The 13,793-nt window shown below is 46.0% G+C and overlaps 1 protein-coding gene across 1 annotated transcript in view; it reads left to right on the forward strand.

Moving 5' to 3' along the window:
• The first annotated feature begins 8,500 nt into the window (after positions 1–8,500).
• Positions 8,501–13,793, forward strand: part of LOC138581095 (programmed cell death 1 ligand 1-like) — a 50,923-nt gene continuing 45,630 nt past the window's right edge. The window contains exon 1 of the mRNA XM_069652172.1: positions 8,501–8,688. Coding sequence (XP_069508273.1) covers positions 8,634–8,688 — 55 coding nt within the window. The 5' untranslated portion in view covers positions 8,501–8,633. The remainder of the gene's footprint in view (positions 8,689–13,793) is intronic.

The following is a 13,793-nucleotide window of genomic DNA, read 5'->3' on the forward strand; positions in this document are numbered from 1 at the left end:
AGAATTTGGACTGCAGAGGCCCTGTGCGCAATCTCTCCATTATGCAACCGAGTACCTGCACTGCCCTATGGAACCGAGCCCCGCCCCCCAAAGAGCAGTTCGCCAATTCACACTGGCATGTGTGCAAGGGAATGGCTGACAGGATGTTGTGGAGGCGGGAGAGCCGGGGAATCACCACGAAGGTCATTATGTTACACCATTCTCGTTCATTTGGTTTTCCCTTCTTCCCATCTTATTGTGCACAAATTAGACAGAACGTCCATGATAGGAAGCATATGACAGGAGGCTTCAAGTAGATAGGTCCTGCAACACTTCCTGGCCAAAAGAATATCACTTGAAGAAAACGTCAAGGCGGTGGTACTTGCCGAACACATGCCCAAGTGGCAGTCTGACGGATCTCCTAAATGGGCGCATGCCTTTGCAAAGCTAAATGCACTGCCTTAGGTCTAGTGTAATGCACAAGAACGCTTTCAGAAATGGGAAGACTGTGCTGCATGCTGCCTTGAGTCAAGGTGAAAGACCAGCGCAAAGGACAAAAACTTTATCCGCCCTACAGAAAGTTTTAGTTCTGTCAAAAAAGAATTTTAACATTTTTGCAACATCCAAATTGCGGGGAATGTCCTCAACCAGAGAACCATAAGGTAGAGACTGGAAAACAGGCAGATACATTTTCTGGTAATAATGGAATTCAAGGACAACCAGGGACGTCATTTCATGAAAATGCCAGGGGTAGCGGAAGTGACATCACATGACCCTTGACTTCTGATGACATCACAGGAAGTGATGTCATTTGACCCCCACCCCTAAGTGACATCACAGGAAGCGATGGAACACGACTGTTTACCCCTTCACAAAACAGGAAGTGGCATCACATAGTATTGTTTCTAAAATGATGGTTACAATATTACTGTAACGTGATATACATTTCATACAGGAATGGCTCACCATATGTATCGACAGAAAAAAACATGCTATAACTGCAACTTGCGAAAAGTAAAATACATGGATGCTTATACTACTCTAAATGCTATTGGAGGATTTTGTCTGCATTGTGAATTTGAGGTGTTTAAAAACAGACTAGATCAGCGACTCACCCCCTGAAGTGTGCCTGAACTAAACCTTTAATGAGTCTAGCAATTATTGTATGGAATTCCAGAAAGACAAATAGCTCAAATAACCACATGGAATTGGGCACAGCCCAGGAACTTCAATTAGTAAAAACATATATATATATATATATATATATTTCTTTCTTTTTTTCTTTTTTTACGGGTAGCAAAGGAGACCTCAGGGTGTCGCAAGTAAGACCCCTGGCAACCCCTAAATGACGTCCCTGGGGAGAACCTTGTGGATGAAGGATGGAAAAGAACTGCTTTGTTGGCACGAAAGACAGTGTAAGAAAGTAGTCTTCTAGAAGAGAAGGATAAGGTCACAACAAGGAATTGGTTCAAACAGTTTCTTCATTAAGGAATCCTAAACCAAGTTCATGTCCCAGGGGGCGGGTGGTCTCCGACAGGAGGGTAAGGTTGAAGGAGTGCTCTAAAGTGGCATCTAATGGCTTCATCCTGCATTTTCAAGTAGACCGCAATAGCTAAAAGATAATGATTAGCAGAGTCCCTTTTGATGTCAAGCTAACCAAATAATACATCAAAGAGATGTCATTATCTATGGATGCCATCACCTACTCTTTAGGGCCGAATGACAGAATCCACTTGCTTTTGTATTGCTTTCTAGTTGTCTTCTTTCTGGCGGCATACAAAAGCTGAATGTTGGACGTAGAAATCACCTCCTCAGTGTAAACTAGCAGGTACCAGGCTGTCACGCTGAGCAATGGTCTGGAATGGAATCATACCAAAATGTTGCCACGATTGTGGCGACATTACTAATACTGTGCCTGAGTGCTTTACAAAAATCCTGACCCCCATTACTGCACCCAAGCGGAGCAGGGGTCGCAGGGGTGTACCCCGCTCTCCTTGGTCGCCACAATGGGAGCCAGAGGTTTCAGGGGTGTCCCCCACTTACCATTACGGGACACATAAGTGGGAGGAACTGATGCTGCAGAAGTGCGCTGCAGTAAAGGTAAGTGGGGGCTGACAGGGTGCAGGCCGGGTCATGCGGCAAAAGTGATCACATATATTTGTATGGAATCATGGAGGAGCGACTCTTTCTCTTGGAACAGAAGGTCTTTCTTCAAAGGTAGACACTGCCTGGTACAAGCATTCGATCTGTGTCTCAAAACTGGGGAGGCCAGTTCTGGGTGACCAAAACCTCGGTAGCGTTTGCACTGTGCCTGCACCTCTGCAGAACCTTGTGAGCAAATGGTATTGGAGGGAAGACATATTGGAACTTGCCCGACACATCCAGTAGAAATATGTTGCCTAAAGCATTCTGACCTTTCCCCATCCAAAAGTATATAACTGACATTTCTTGTTGTGTCTTGCAGCAAATAAATCTGAGGGACTGCCCACTGCAGGAAGTTCTCAATTGTGGGGTGAGTGCTGAAGGAGACCTAATCTCTCTGTGTTGATAGCATCGACCATGACACTGGAAATTGAACAGAGCTTAAAATGGACTGCCATCTTGCACAGTGGACAAGAATGGGCCCCTCTCCTGTTTGTTTTCGTAAAACATTGCAGTGTTGTTGTCTTAGTGAATTTGCACAACATTCCCCAAAAGAACGTTGAGAAATGCATTCATGGCCAAGGGATTGGCCTATGCTTCCAGCACATGTATGTGCTGCTTCTTTTCCTATGATGACCAAAGGTTGTGCACCTCAAAGGTAGCTCATATAACACTTCAACCAAGCTATGGTTGTCAGAGAAATCAGAAGGAAATGACTCCAGAAGGGGACTCCCCTCCCCCCGAAGAGAGGTTGCTTTCCTGGGTCCGCCAAAGAGAAGCCTCTGACAGATGTGTGGAACGCTGTAACAATTTCTGCTGAGGATCCTGATGCTGGTTCCACTGACTAGACACCTGAAACTGGAGCTCCAACATCCTGAGCTGTGTAAAAAGAGCAACTTGAATGCAGAAAGTCATGGTGCCTGAATCATGGTTCTTGATTGAAAATCGTTCATGGTCTCCCTGGTCATGAGAATCCTCTCAGAGGCAGGAAAGGCCATAAGGCACTGTCTAGAGGAAGTAAACCTCTTCACAGAATACAAGTGTGACTTTTATCCCAGTTCACTGAAAGACCTTGACTGAACAAAGTGTGGCCCACCTTCTAAACATGATCCAAGAGTAGGATCCTGGAACGAGCTCTGACCAGGCAGTCATCAAGGGAGGAATACAAGCGAATATCTTAAAGCATAAGCACGATTGCTACAACAGCGCAGACCTTGGTACACATCCCTAGAGTCTCGCTCAGACGAAAGGGGATATATGATATGATATAATAGGTTATTTATAATGCGCTTAATACCCAGAGGTTTCTAAGCGCGGACCCAGGGATCGAAACCTGTGTTGCTTCGAGTCGTCTTGCTTCCAAGATGAGCATGTTGCTCCTGAGCTATCCTCCCGAGACATTTCTATTGATAATGTTGACCTCCATAGTATACCCCGGGAACTTTACATGTTCTTTCCTGATGTTGATATCTGAATAAGTGCCCTGAAGTGTGAGAGACCCCAACCAGTTCCTTCTTGAAGAGACTCCAAGATGTCTGGAATATTTGCCCTATGGATGGTTTCCAACGGAATAAAATCCTTTTCAAATGGAATGAGCAAAGTCTTCAAACCTCCAAAATATGGTGATATCAGGTGTAAATAGGAGGGGCCTGGCATCTTGTCAGGTCTGATGTATCCCTCAAGCCTATCCTGTGTGAAGAACCTGATCACAAACAGGGAGTCTGACAGGATATCCTGTCCCTCAGAGGTATAACTGGCCGGCTGTTCCGTAAAGTAAAGTAGTAAAAGGGGAGCCTCATGCATCAACATATAGTACTGGGCTTTATTTCTTTCTTTATTTATTGTGCATTTGTAAGGCACTTATACATCAAGTAAATTGTTTTTCAAAGCGCCCATAGGGCAGCAGTGAGGGATCATGGGAATGTAAATCAAATGTAACAATGAAAGATAGAAGCGGACCGACTAGGCCTTGTGAACATACAAAACGTAAGTGCATAGAAGGGATGAGGGAGTGGGGGGTAAGTGCTAGGAGTACCAGGAGGTAAGTGCTAGGGAGTGAGCAGCTGTAAGTGTCTAGGTGAGTGGACAGCTCCCAATAAAGTAAGTGCAGGCCTATGGTGGCATGGGCCTGTGGATGCCAAGGCAAGTGATGGGAGCGGGCTGAGGCTGAACGCGATTGAGTGTGGGAGGCCAGGGTCAAGAGACACGTAAGGGCCCTGGTCACCAGTCTCAGCAACTATTAGGGATTAGCAGAGGAGGGGGAAGGGACGGAGGAGGTGAAAAGGAAAGTCTTGAGGAGCTTCACGAATTTGAGAAGGTCCGGCTCTCGATGAAGAGTAAGGGGGAGGCTGTTCCATAGGAGACAGCCTGCTGAGAAAAGAGATCAGCCACCAGCTCGCTGTTTAGCGAAGCTCTTGACAGAGAGAGAGTTGGTGCCAGAGGAACGTAGAGATCTGGAGGGAGAGTATTTAGTAAGAGCATGTTCTAGATAGCTTGTTCCCTTATAGATGATGCAGAGGGATTTGAATTTGATTCTTGCAACAACCGGGAGCCAGTGGAGAGTTTTTAGAGCTGGGGAGATGCCGTCTCTGGGCTTGAGCCCAAGGATAGGTCTGGCAGCGCTATTTTGGATTAGCTGGAGGGGTCGTACATGAAGAGAGAAGATTAAGGAACAGTCTATTGCAGTAGTCTAGCCTAGAGACAACCAAAGCTCTAGAGATATTGAGCTTTTGGGGGAAAGTGAGGAAAGGAAGTATTCCTTTGAGGTGGTAGAGTTGAAAGTGGGCCTTCTTGGCAAGGTCCTGAATGTGAGGAAGGACGAAAAGAGAGGAGTTGAATATGACCCAAGGTTTCTGCTTCAGATGAAGGAGAAAGAGGAGAGCCCATAGAAGATGGCCAACGTGAGGTTAGGAAAGAGGGAGCAGGAGTCCCAATAGGAAGGATCTCAGTCTTGCTGGCATTGAGGCAGAGATCATTGGAAGTACACCAGGACTGGATGGCAGTTAGGCAGTCAGGAATGATAGAGAAAGTGAGGAGAGGGTCAGAAGGAAGTTTGAAGAAGAGTTGTGTCTCATCTGGGTAACACTGCAAGTTAGGGGAGAAGGTGGGAATGAGCAGTGCGAGCAGAGCGAGATAGGTGTTAAAGAGCCGGGGAGAAAGGTTGGAGCCCCGGGGGACACCAGCGGTGGAGATAGAGGTGGGGGAGGAGAAAGATCCCAGAATAACCTGGGACGGATAGTCATTAAGGAAGGAGGTCAGCCAGTCCAGTGCCCGCTCCGAGATACCTAGGGTGTCGTGGAGCCGTTTTATGAGGATGGAGTCATTGACTGTATCCAATGCAGAATAGAGGTCAAGTGGAATGAGAACAGCTGGAGAGTTAGAATCAGGCGATGCAAGCAGCCCCTCACAGGTGTTCAGAAGAGCAGTTTCCGTGCCTCCAGATGCTCAGAATCTAAATTGATGGTCGTGGAGGCAACCAACAAGTTGAGTGTGCTGGGTCAGTTGGGGGAAGACAAGCTTCTTCAAGAATTTCCCAAGGAATGGGGTGATAGATATGGGGCAGTAGTTGGATGGGCAAGAAGGGTCTGCAGAAGATTTTTTAAGGAGGGGACGGACAAGGTAGTTCTTAATGGAGAAGGGGAAAGATCCAGTATCAAAAGAGTGGTTGCAGAAATCAGCAAGTGCAGCGGCAAGATAGCCAATATTGTCCTTAATGGTTCTGCCTGAGCAGGGGCCCTGTTTGGAGGAGACCTTCATGGAGCCGACAACTCTGGTGACCTCATCAGTTGTGAGAGGCGAGAAGGAAGAGAGAAAGGCAGAGGGAGGATGGAGGCCATAGGAGGCAGGGACGTTAAGGAAGGGGGGAGAGAGGGATGCAAGGGTGCTTAGGATGTCCTGAGTTTTTGCAGTGAAGTGTGTGGCCAGTGAGTTGCAGAGGGCCTGGGAAGGAAGAGGTGATGAGGAAACTGCAGAAGGGTTGGCTAGTTCCCTACAGAATTTAAAGAGTTCAGCCGTGTTGTTGGATGCACCAGACACGCAAGGCGGGATGTGGGCCCTTTTCTTGGTGTGGATGGAAAGTCTGTATTTCCTTTAGAGCAGGCGACAGGCCAGCTTGTCAGAGGGTGAGGCTGAGGTCTGCAACTTCCGTTCCACAGATCTGACCTTTCGTTTCAAGACTGCAAGTTCGGAGTCATACCAGGGGTTACGCTTGGAGGCATGTTTCAGGTGGCTCATTATAACTGATTGTCAAGCGTAATAGTAATGGCAAGATGGAGGTTGCTGAGAGCAGAGTCAGTGGTAGAGTCTGTAGTGGGGGTGAGGAGGGATGAAGGTAGATGCGAAAGCAGAAACTGACACTCTTCATCGGACGGATGTTCGTGAATGAGGTTGGCAAGGCTGAGGCGGTGCAGTCAGAGGGTCGAGCGGACCCAGGTGAGAGGAGAAGAGAGAGTGGTCTGGCCAGTAGAGAGGGGTGATCCATAGGGGGAGACTGAAATATCAGTGTGAATGAAGGCATCAAGGGTGTGTTCAGCGAGTGTGTAGGACCAGAAGGGAGAGTGGAGAGGGAGAGTGAAGAGCAGAGGTCACGGAAGAGAGTGGATGCCATGATTGAGGAGTCAAGGTGGATGATGAAATCGCCCACAAGAAGGAGTTTAGAGGTGGTTGTGAGGAGAGAGGAGGAGAAATCAGCCAATTCATAGAGGAACAGGGTAGTAGAGTATGGTGGCCTGTAGATAGTGGCAATGGTCAGAGAGGAGGTGGGAGAGATGACCGGCTTGCAAACCAGGCTTTCAAAGGAAGAGTAAGGCTGGGTAGGTATCAGGGAAGGATGGACCCACTTAGGGAAGATCAGAGCAACCCCACTGCCAGCACGGTTAGGGCGAGACTTGGAGATCATTTTATAGCCATCGGGGAGAAGGGAGTCAAAAGCAGTGACTAAGCTGGCATTGAACCACGTCTCGGTAAAAGCAAGCATAGTGAGGTCAATGTCTTCAAGGACCAGGCAGACATCGGCAGACTGTTTGATGGCAGAACGAGCATATTGCGTGGCTAGATGCAAGAGGTCTCCACCCTTGAAGGTTTTCCAAAGAGGGGTACAGGGGCATGGTACACCAGCCAGAGGGAGAGAGAGAGTGGAAGAAGAAGTAGCAGGTGTGGGAAGGAAGAGGAGGAGTTTGGGTCGAGGACCCTGAACGAAGATATTGCCAGTGGGATGGACATTAATGATACACCTGGATGATGAAAAGCCTGGCAAGACGTCTTCCCATTTAGTGCCACCATTAATGGGTGAGGATTTGAGAGGAGAGAGAGTAGAGATGAGATGAGGAGTCCATAGATCAGGAGAGGGGTCTGAAAACAGAATATCAGTGAAGACCTGTCTGGAAGTTGCGCCGACGTAGTTGTCTGCAATAGGTAGACCAGGATAGTGGTCAGGATATCTATTTTTAAGGTTTTTTCTTCCAGACTCCCTGCGAGAGGGCTGATAGGAGATAGTGTAGCAGTTAGAGAAGATATGGGATATGGTGATTGTCATAGGGGCATCAGCGGATAGTTGGAAGAAATAGGAGGGGCTGCACAGCACAGTTTGAGCACAAGAAGGAGGAAAAGCCAACACAGTGTCTAAACTTCATCGTCATGGGTGGGTTAGACAAAATGCTGAAAATGCACAGGCTTAGCACCACAGGGTTTACCTGGTGATATAGGGAGCCCCTTCGTGGTTTGCCGCCTCGTGGACTTTCTTGGAGGCGGGAGGAGCGACTGCAGGCACTGGAGATCAGAGGAGAAGTGGAAAGAGAGAGCGGGAACAGCCAAAGCCTTATGGGAAGTTAAGTTGCCTTAATGCACAAATATACACAGCACACATGGTTTGCTGTAGCAGTACACATACACATAGTGCATCCTTAGGTCCAGTGCAATGCCCATGGGAAAGTCCTGGAATGTGTGAAGTTTAGATAGCATCGGTAGAAAGACCCCCCTAGGTGGAGTCCTATGCCTGAGAACTCACAACACAACCCACTGTTACAGTGGCTATCAACACACAGATACTAAATGAGGAGGCCGAAGAGGTCTCATACAAAGAACTAAACAAAGATGGCTCTGTGACCCCAGGACTCTGCACACTTCTTACATAAAATGGACAGTTTTAGGCAATATGTTGGGGTGGGAACTGAGTTTTGTAAAATATAGACACGGTTATGGAGAATCTGCATGTTCAGCATCCTGCCAGCAGCCCCGTGACTGGGCCTGCGCGCGATCAGATATGAGGCCTCTTGCAAGTCGTATGCAGAGTTTATCTGCGACGCCCAGGCCGGGCGGGGCACGTGGTCGGTGGCCAAACAGGCTCTCATTAGATAAAGTAGCTGCTGCTTGTTTACAGAGACCGAGGCACTCACGTGTAGTCTTGGTAACGTCTCCGACCCTCAGAGAAGGAATAAGAGAGAAGAAAAGACAGAGAAAGACAGACGTCGAATACGGGCGAAGAGTGGAACAAAAGAGACGGCCATTAACGGAAAATGCCACGCGCAGCCCTGACTATCGGCTTTATCTTCTTGGCTATCAGGACAGTCTGTAAGTCAGCAAGCTATTCAGTTTACCATTCTTATTGTTGTTTATTAGAATGCTTTGCTGTTTTTTTTCCATTCGTTTATGTTAAGCATATTACGTGTTTATGCACAACCCATATTTCATTGTTCGGTGTCGCCCCAAGGACAGAGCTCTAATTTATTCAATGCATATCTCGGGTCCCAGGATTGATGGCTGGACTGGAGAGACGGACATGCAAATGGTGTAAGGCGCAGAGCGTTGCCACGCGAGTGTCGAGCCTCCAGGGAGTCGAAACGTCCCACAGAACAGGCTACGTCAGCCATGTTCTTTCCGTGTAGGGGGGCTTTTTATCGTTGAAAGAGATGGGGTTCCCACCCTAAGTTATGAAGCGAACCCCACTTGTTCTCCTTGCCCAGAGACACCCCCAAGAAGGTAGAAGGTTGTACCGGGGTTGTTGTTATTACTCTTCAGAGTCCCACAGAACATGATATTTAATCCGTGTTCATCCTCAGTAGAGGTGCTCTCATATTTCTAGGCCAAAATTGTGAGACCCCAGATCCACTAAGAAGGAAGAAGGCCGAAACACCTGTTGTATGGGATGGGGCCCATTTAGTAGGGCCCACAGTCATGTTTCAGCTCACTGTGCCACGCCAGACATGACAGGTATCACCCCAGCCACACCCTACCGAATATACCCAATAAGCCAGGGAAAAGCTATCTGGGGTTGTTGCTGGTCCTCTTTTTCAGCGGGGAATTGCGTCACATGTCACTGCTGGACTTTTGTTCCTGGTGAGAACAGACTGATGTGCAAGCGCGTGTATTTCTGCTCTGACGCGGCACAGTGGGCTGAACCCTGATTGAAGACCCACCATCCCATTGCACCGGTTAGTTCCCCTCCTTCGTTCTCAGTAGAGGGGCGCTTACATTTTTGTCAAGGTTTTTTTTTAAACCAAAATGCTAATGTGTCCTTCGCAGGAAAGTGAAATATCAATAATAATAAGATAATAATAATACATTTTAGTAGCATTTAATGTTTTCCGTTTACAAAAACACACAGATGATAAAACAACCCCATATTAATAACGTTGTGACTGCTACATCAGAGACTGTGTTTTTAAATAACCTGCTACAGTGTGTCTGCATCTTGTGGATACACTCATTGTTATAATCCGAGTTCATGCACTGTTACTCAACCCTCTTGTCTATGGATGTGTCGGTTCATGGTTGTTGACAATATAACACAATGGACCAGTAGCTAGAGGATGACACGGTACTCTTACTCACTTTTTGATTTCACAAAACTTGTTTTATTACAAAAAATTATTAAAAAGACATGTTATGTCTATTCCAAATATCTCACAAATGTTATCACACATGTTTTCTCACACTTCATTCTCCCACCAAGCTTCAATACATTTAAAAATATATATATATATTTTCTATTTTTTATAGGGATAGCGAGGACGACCTCAGGGGTAGCAAGAGATACCTCAGGGGTCGTAGGTGTGACCCCTTGCAACTCCCAAATGAGGTCCCTGCTTCTGGTGGTGGATTGCCTCTTATCTTGAAATGGTGGCATGCCACTGTTAAGTCACTTCAGGCTTCCTTTGCTACAAGCATGAACGCGATGGCCCATGGAGTATTCACCCACTGTTATACCTTCTCTCCTCATGAGCTTTGCTACCCAGTTATCCATGCTTTCACTTGCTAAGGGGGCTGGTGTACCCATGTGTGCTCCTTATAGAACGTTACTCTGCACCCTACTACTGTTTAAAGATTACATGGGTCTAGGCTGACCGCTATCAGCTTGTGCATTAAACTGCCCATCCTGTACTCATCTCGTATCTGGGAAGAGCAGGAGTCGGGTGATCGCTTTACTCATCTGAATAAAATGGTGCCTCTAATATATCTCCATGCAACAGGTGGAGGGAGGGGGAGCAAAGGAGCTTCTATGGCATCTCACACGAGATGGCATTCCAGCATCTCCCCCTGGTGAGGAGGGAAGCATCTCCCTCCCTCCTCAGCATGCAGAAAATCACAAGAGACATAAATACAATTCTTAATAGAAGCCTGAACTCAAGTCCAGGGAGTTGGTGGTGTGTACATATTCCACGAATCCTCTAAGAAATGGGCCCACAAGACCAGATTTGGTCAAATCCATTTTCATCCAGATGACCTGCGTCTGCTTGTCCACTATGGATGCGTTGGTGTTTCCTGGATTATCACTGCTTTCTGGGCCCATCCTCGCAGTACCCCCAGGTCTACCGCTGATGGTTACAAGGCAGCCCCCTGCAAGGCATTTTGCATTAAGACCAAGGTAATGACGAACTCCAGTATTCTGGGTAATTTAGAAAGAGATTAGGCCCATTCAGCGGCTCTCCCAAACCTCCATACAGATTTCATTATTAGGGGAGTTGTCTCTGAGGTGCACAAATGAAAGGGCCATAGACACTCTGCCTTCATTTTATTCCTGATCGATATGTTGTGGATCCAGTCCCCTGGATTTAGGGAGATGTAGATAAACTGTGCCACACACAGGGTCTAACGAGATCCACACTTGCTTGAACCATTAAAGATGTTTTCTACCTACCAGTTCCTTTTGGGGTATTGAGGGAATCTTTATAGATAATGGGCCTCATTACAAGTGTGTCGGTCTGGAAAGAAGGGTGCCGGTAATCTTACCGACACCCTTGTTTCTGGACCGCCACACTACGAGTCTGCCTGCCGGGGCTGTTGCGCCTGGCAGGTCTGACCCTGCTGGGCGCAGTGGCCCCGGTAGGCAGATTGGTCACGGAAGCACCGGCACCGTTAGCAACAGTGCCGGTGCTTCCATCTCGCCACTCCCATAGAGTATAGGACTCTATGGACTCCCATAGAGTCCTATGGTACCCTATGGAAATGGGGACTTATGAAATCCGGCGCCTGACTTCCCGTGCCGCTGGGACCTGTATTGTCCGGTGGCACCTGGAAGTCAGGTGCTGGATTTGGTGTTACGGGGTTGGCGGCAACCCGCCGGTTGCACCGGCAGGTTACTGCCAACCTCGTTAGAAAGCCCATTCTCTTTGGTTTGTTGCGGTGGATGCGGTCAAGGGTCCTCCTCCTCCTTCTGCTCCTCTTTATCCTAAACAAAGTCACCTTAAGTGTCTTGCTCCATCAGTTGCCCCATGTTTTGGTGCAAGGGATGGTGCCCTTTATTCTTTCTTAGCTTTCAATCAAGAAGACATGTTTTGTGCCTTTTAACATCACCTTTTTTTAGAGAACTTATTATGGGTATTTCCTTCAGTAAGCAACCATGGGTGTGTGTTTCCCAGCTTGGACCATTCTAGCTCATGTGCCATGCTACAGGAGTTGCCTAGTGGGCATTTATGGTCAGTGCTGCTGATCTCAAAATCTCCACTTCTTTAGTGATGACTTGTTTTAGCACCACTAGTGCAAAGCTTATATATGATGCAGACATTTTGTAAAATAGCCACCTACATTAATCATGCCACCCCATTATTCGCTTGCTTATGTTCCCTCCCATATCTATATTTGGGGACACATCACGAGATGGGACCTGGCCATCTTTGTTGTCACCGTTATCCATTTCACTTGCCCCATTAACCGTTTAATGTTGAATATTAATAATAGTACTTTTTCATATTTCTCTTTCTTTTGAATGATTTTTGTTTTCGGAGAACTTTCCCCATGCCATTTCATTTTTTATTCAGAGAGGGTTGAACAAACCGTACAACTACATCATCTTTTTCTAAAGCACATTTTAACTATAAATAGTGTTTGAAGTATTTATATTCATTTACTAAGAATAGGCTACATAGAAGATCACTTGATATCTAAAAAGTCTCTAGTTTCTTTTCGTTCCACCTTTTGCCCCTTTCTAACAGCTACCTCTGGCCACCAACGCAGAATTCGCTAGTTGTTCACTTTGGTTCAGATTAAGTTTCAGCCACACCCTTCAAAGACTTTCTAATACTTACATTTCAGTCCTGATGGGAAAATTGTTTTAAATAATGGGCACATCAGCATTTTTTGTTCCTTCCTGACACTAGCAACCTGAATAATACATGCTGCAGATTTTCTTTCATTGCCTTACGTTACCCACAGATGCGCAGTTCTTTACGAATCCAGTATCTTGTGCCCAACTACATCTATAGTGGTACATTGCCCATACATAGCACTATAAGCACATGCCAGTAGGGCAGATCTAGCAAATATGTTTTAATGTCCCCATTCTGCCCTAAATCTCCCAGGACTGATGCCGATTTCAGTGAATTTACATATCGCTGTAATTGACCATGCGCCATTTCTTAGTTGTTTCTTTAAAATGTCTTACTATTGCACAATGGGCACTTTGAAACACAATTTATTTATAAGCGCCTTACAAATGCACAACAAATAAATAAATAACATAAATTCAGATTATTAAACAGAAAAAAGTGTCTAAAGACACTGCCGTCCCCTGCACACCATTAAAGCTGATACAGAATCAGTCAAGTGTAATTATAATTTTTACTCAAAAAGATAAATGAAAATTTCTCACAGCAAACAGTTTTGACAATATGGTGACCAGAACACTTCTGGTTAACATTAGAATATGCAGACATCCGAACAATTAAATAAGGCCATTTATGAAGCAAAATACTCTTGGAAAAAATAGATGAAACAATACTTAGTGAAATAAAGAAAGATAGTCAAAGCAAAACAATATTCTTGCGATGAACTGAGGTGCTCGACGCGTTTCGGGGCACACCCCCTTCTTCAGGAGCAAGATAATCTGGAATTATATACATTACAAGTATATAAATGTGGATTGCCTTGTGCATTGTATTTCTCGTTTCATAAATTAGGTTACATTTGGTACATTTTATGCCCTGGATTTCTCAAGTTCTGTGTATACTGTAAACATAACATTGAGTTTATGATACTGATGGTTTCTTTTAATGTATATAATTCCAGATTATCTTGCTCCTGAAGAAGGGGGTGTTTTTCTCCGAAACGCGTAGAGCACCTCAGTTCATCGCAACAATATTGTTTTGCTTTGACTAACTTTCTTTATTTCACTAAGTATTGTTTCATCTATTTTTTCCAAGAGTATTTTGCTTCATAAATGGCCTTATTTAATTGTTCGG

The sequence above is a fragment of the Ambystoma mexicanum genome, chromosome 3p (genome assembly GCF_040938575.1).
Source record: "Ambystoma mexicanum isolate Mex_15411 chromosome 3p, UKY_AmexF1_1, whole genome shotgun sequence".
NCBI lineage: Eukaryota > Metazoa > Chordata > Amphibia > Caudata > Ambystomatidae > Ambystoma > Ambystoma mexicanum.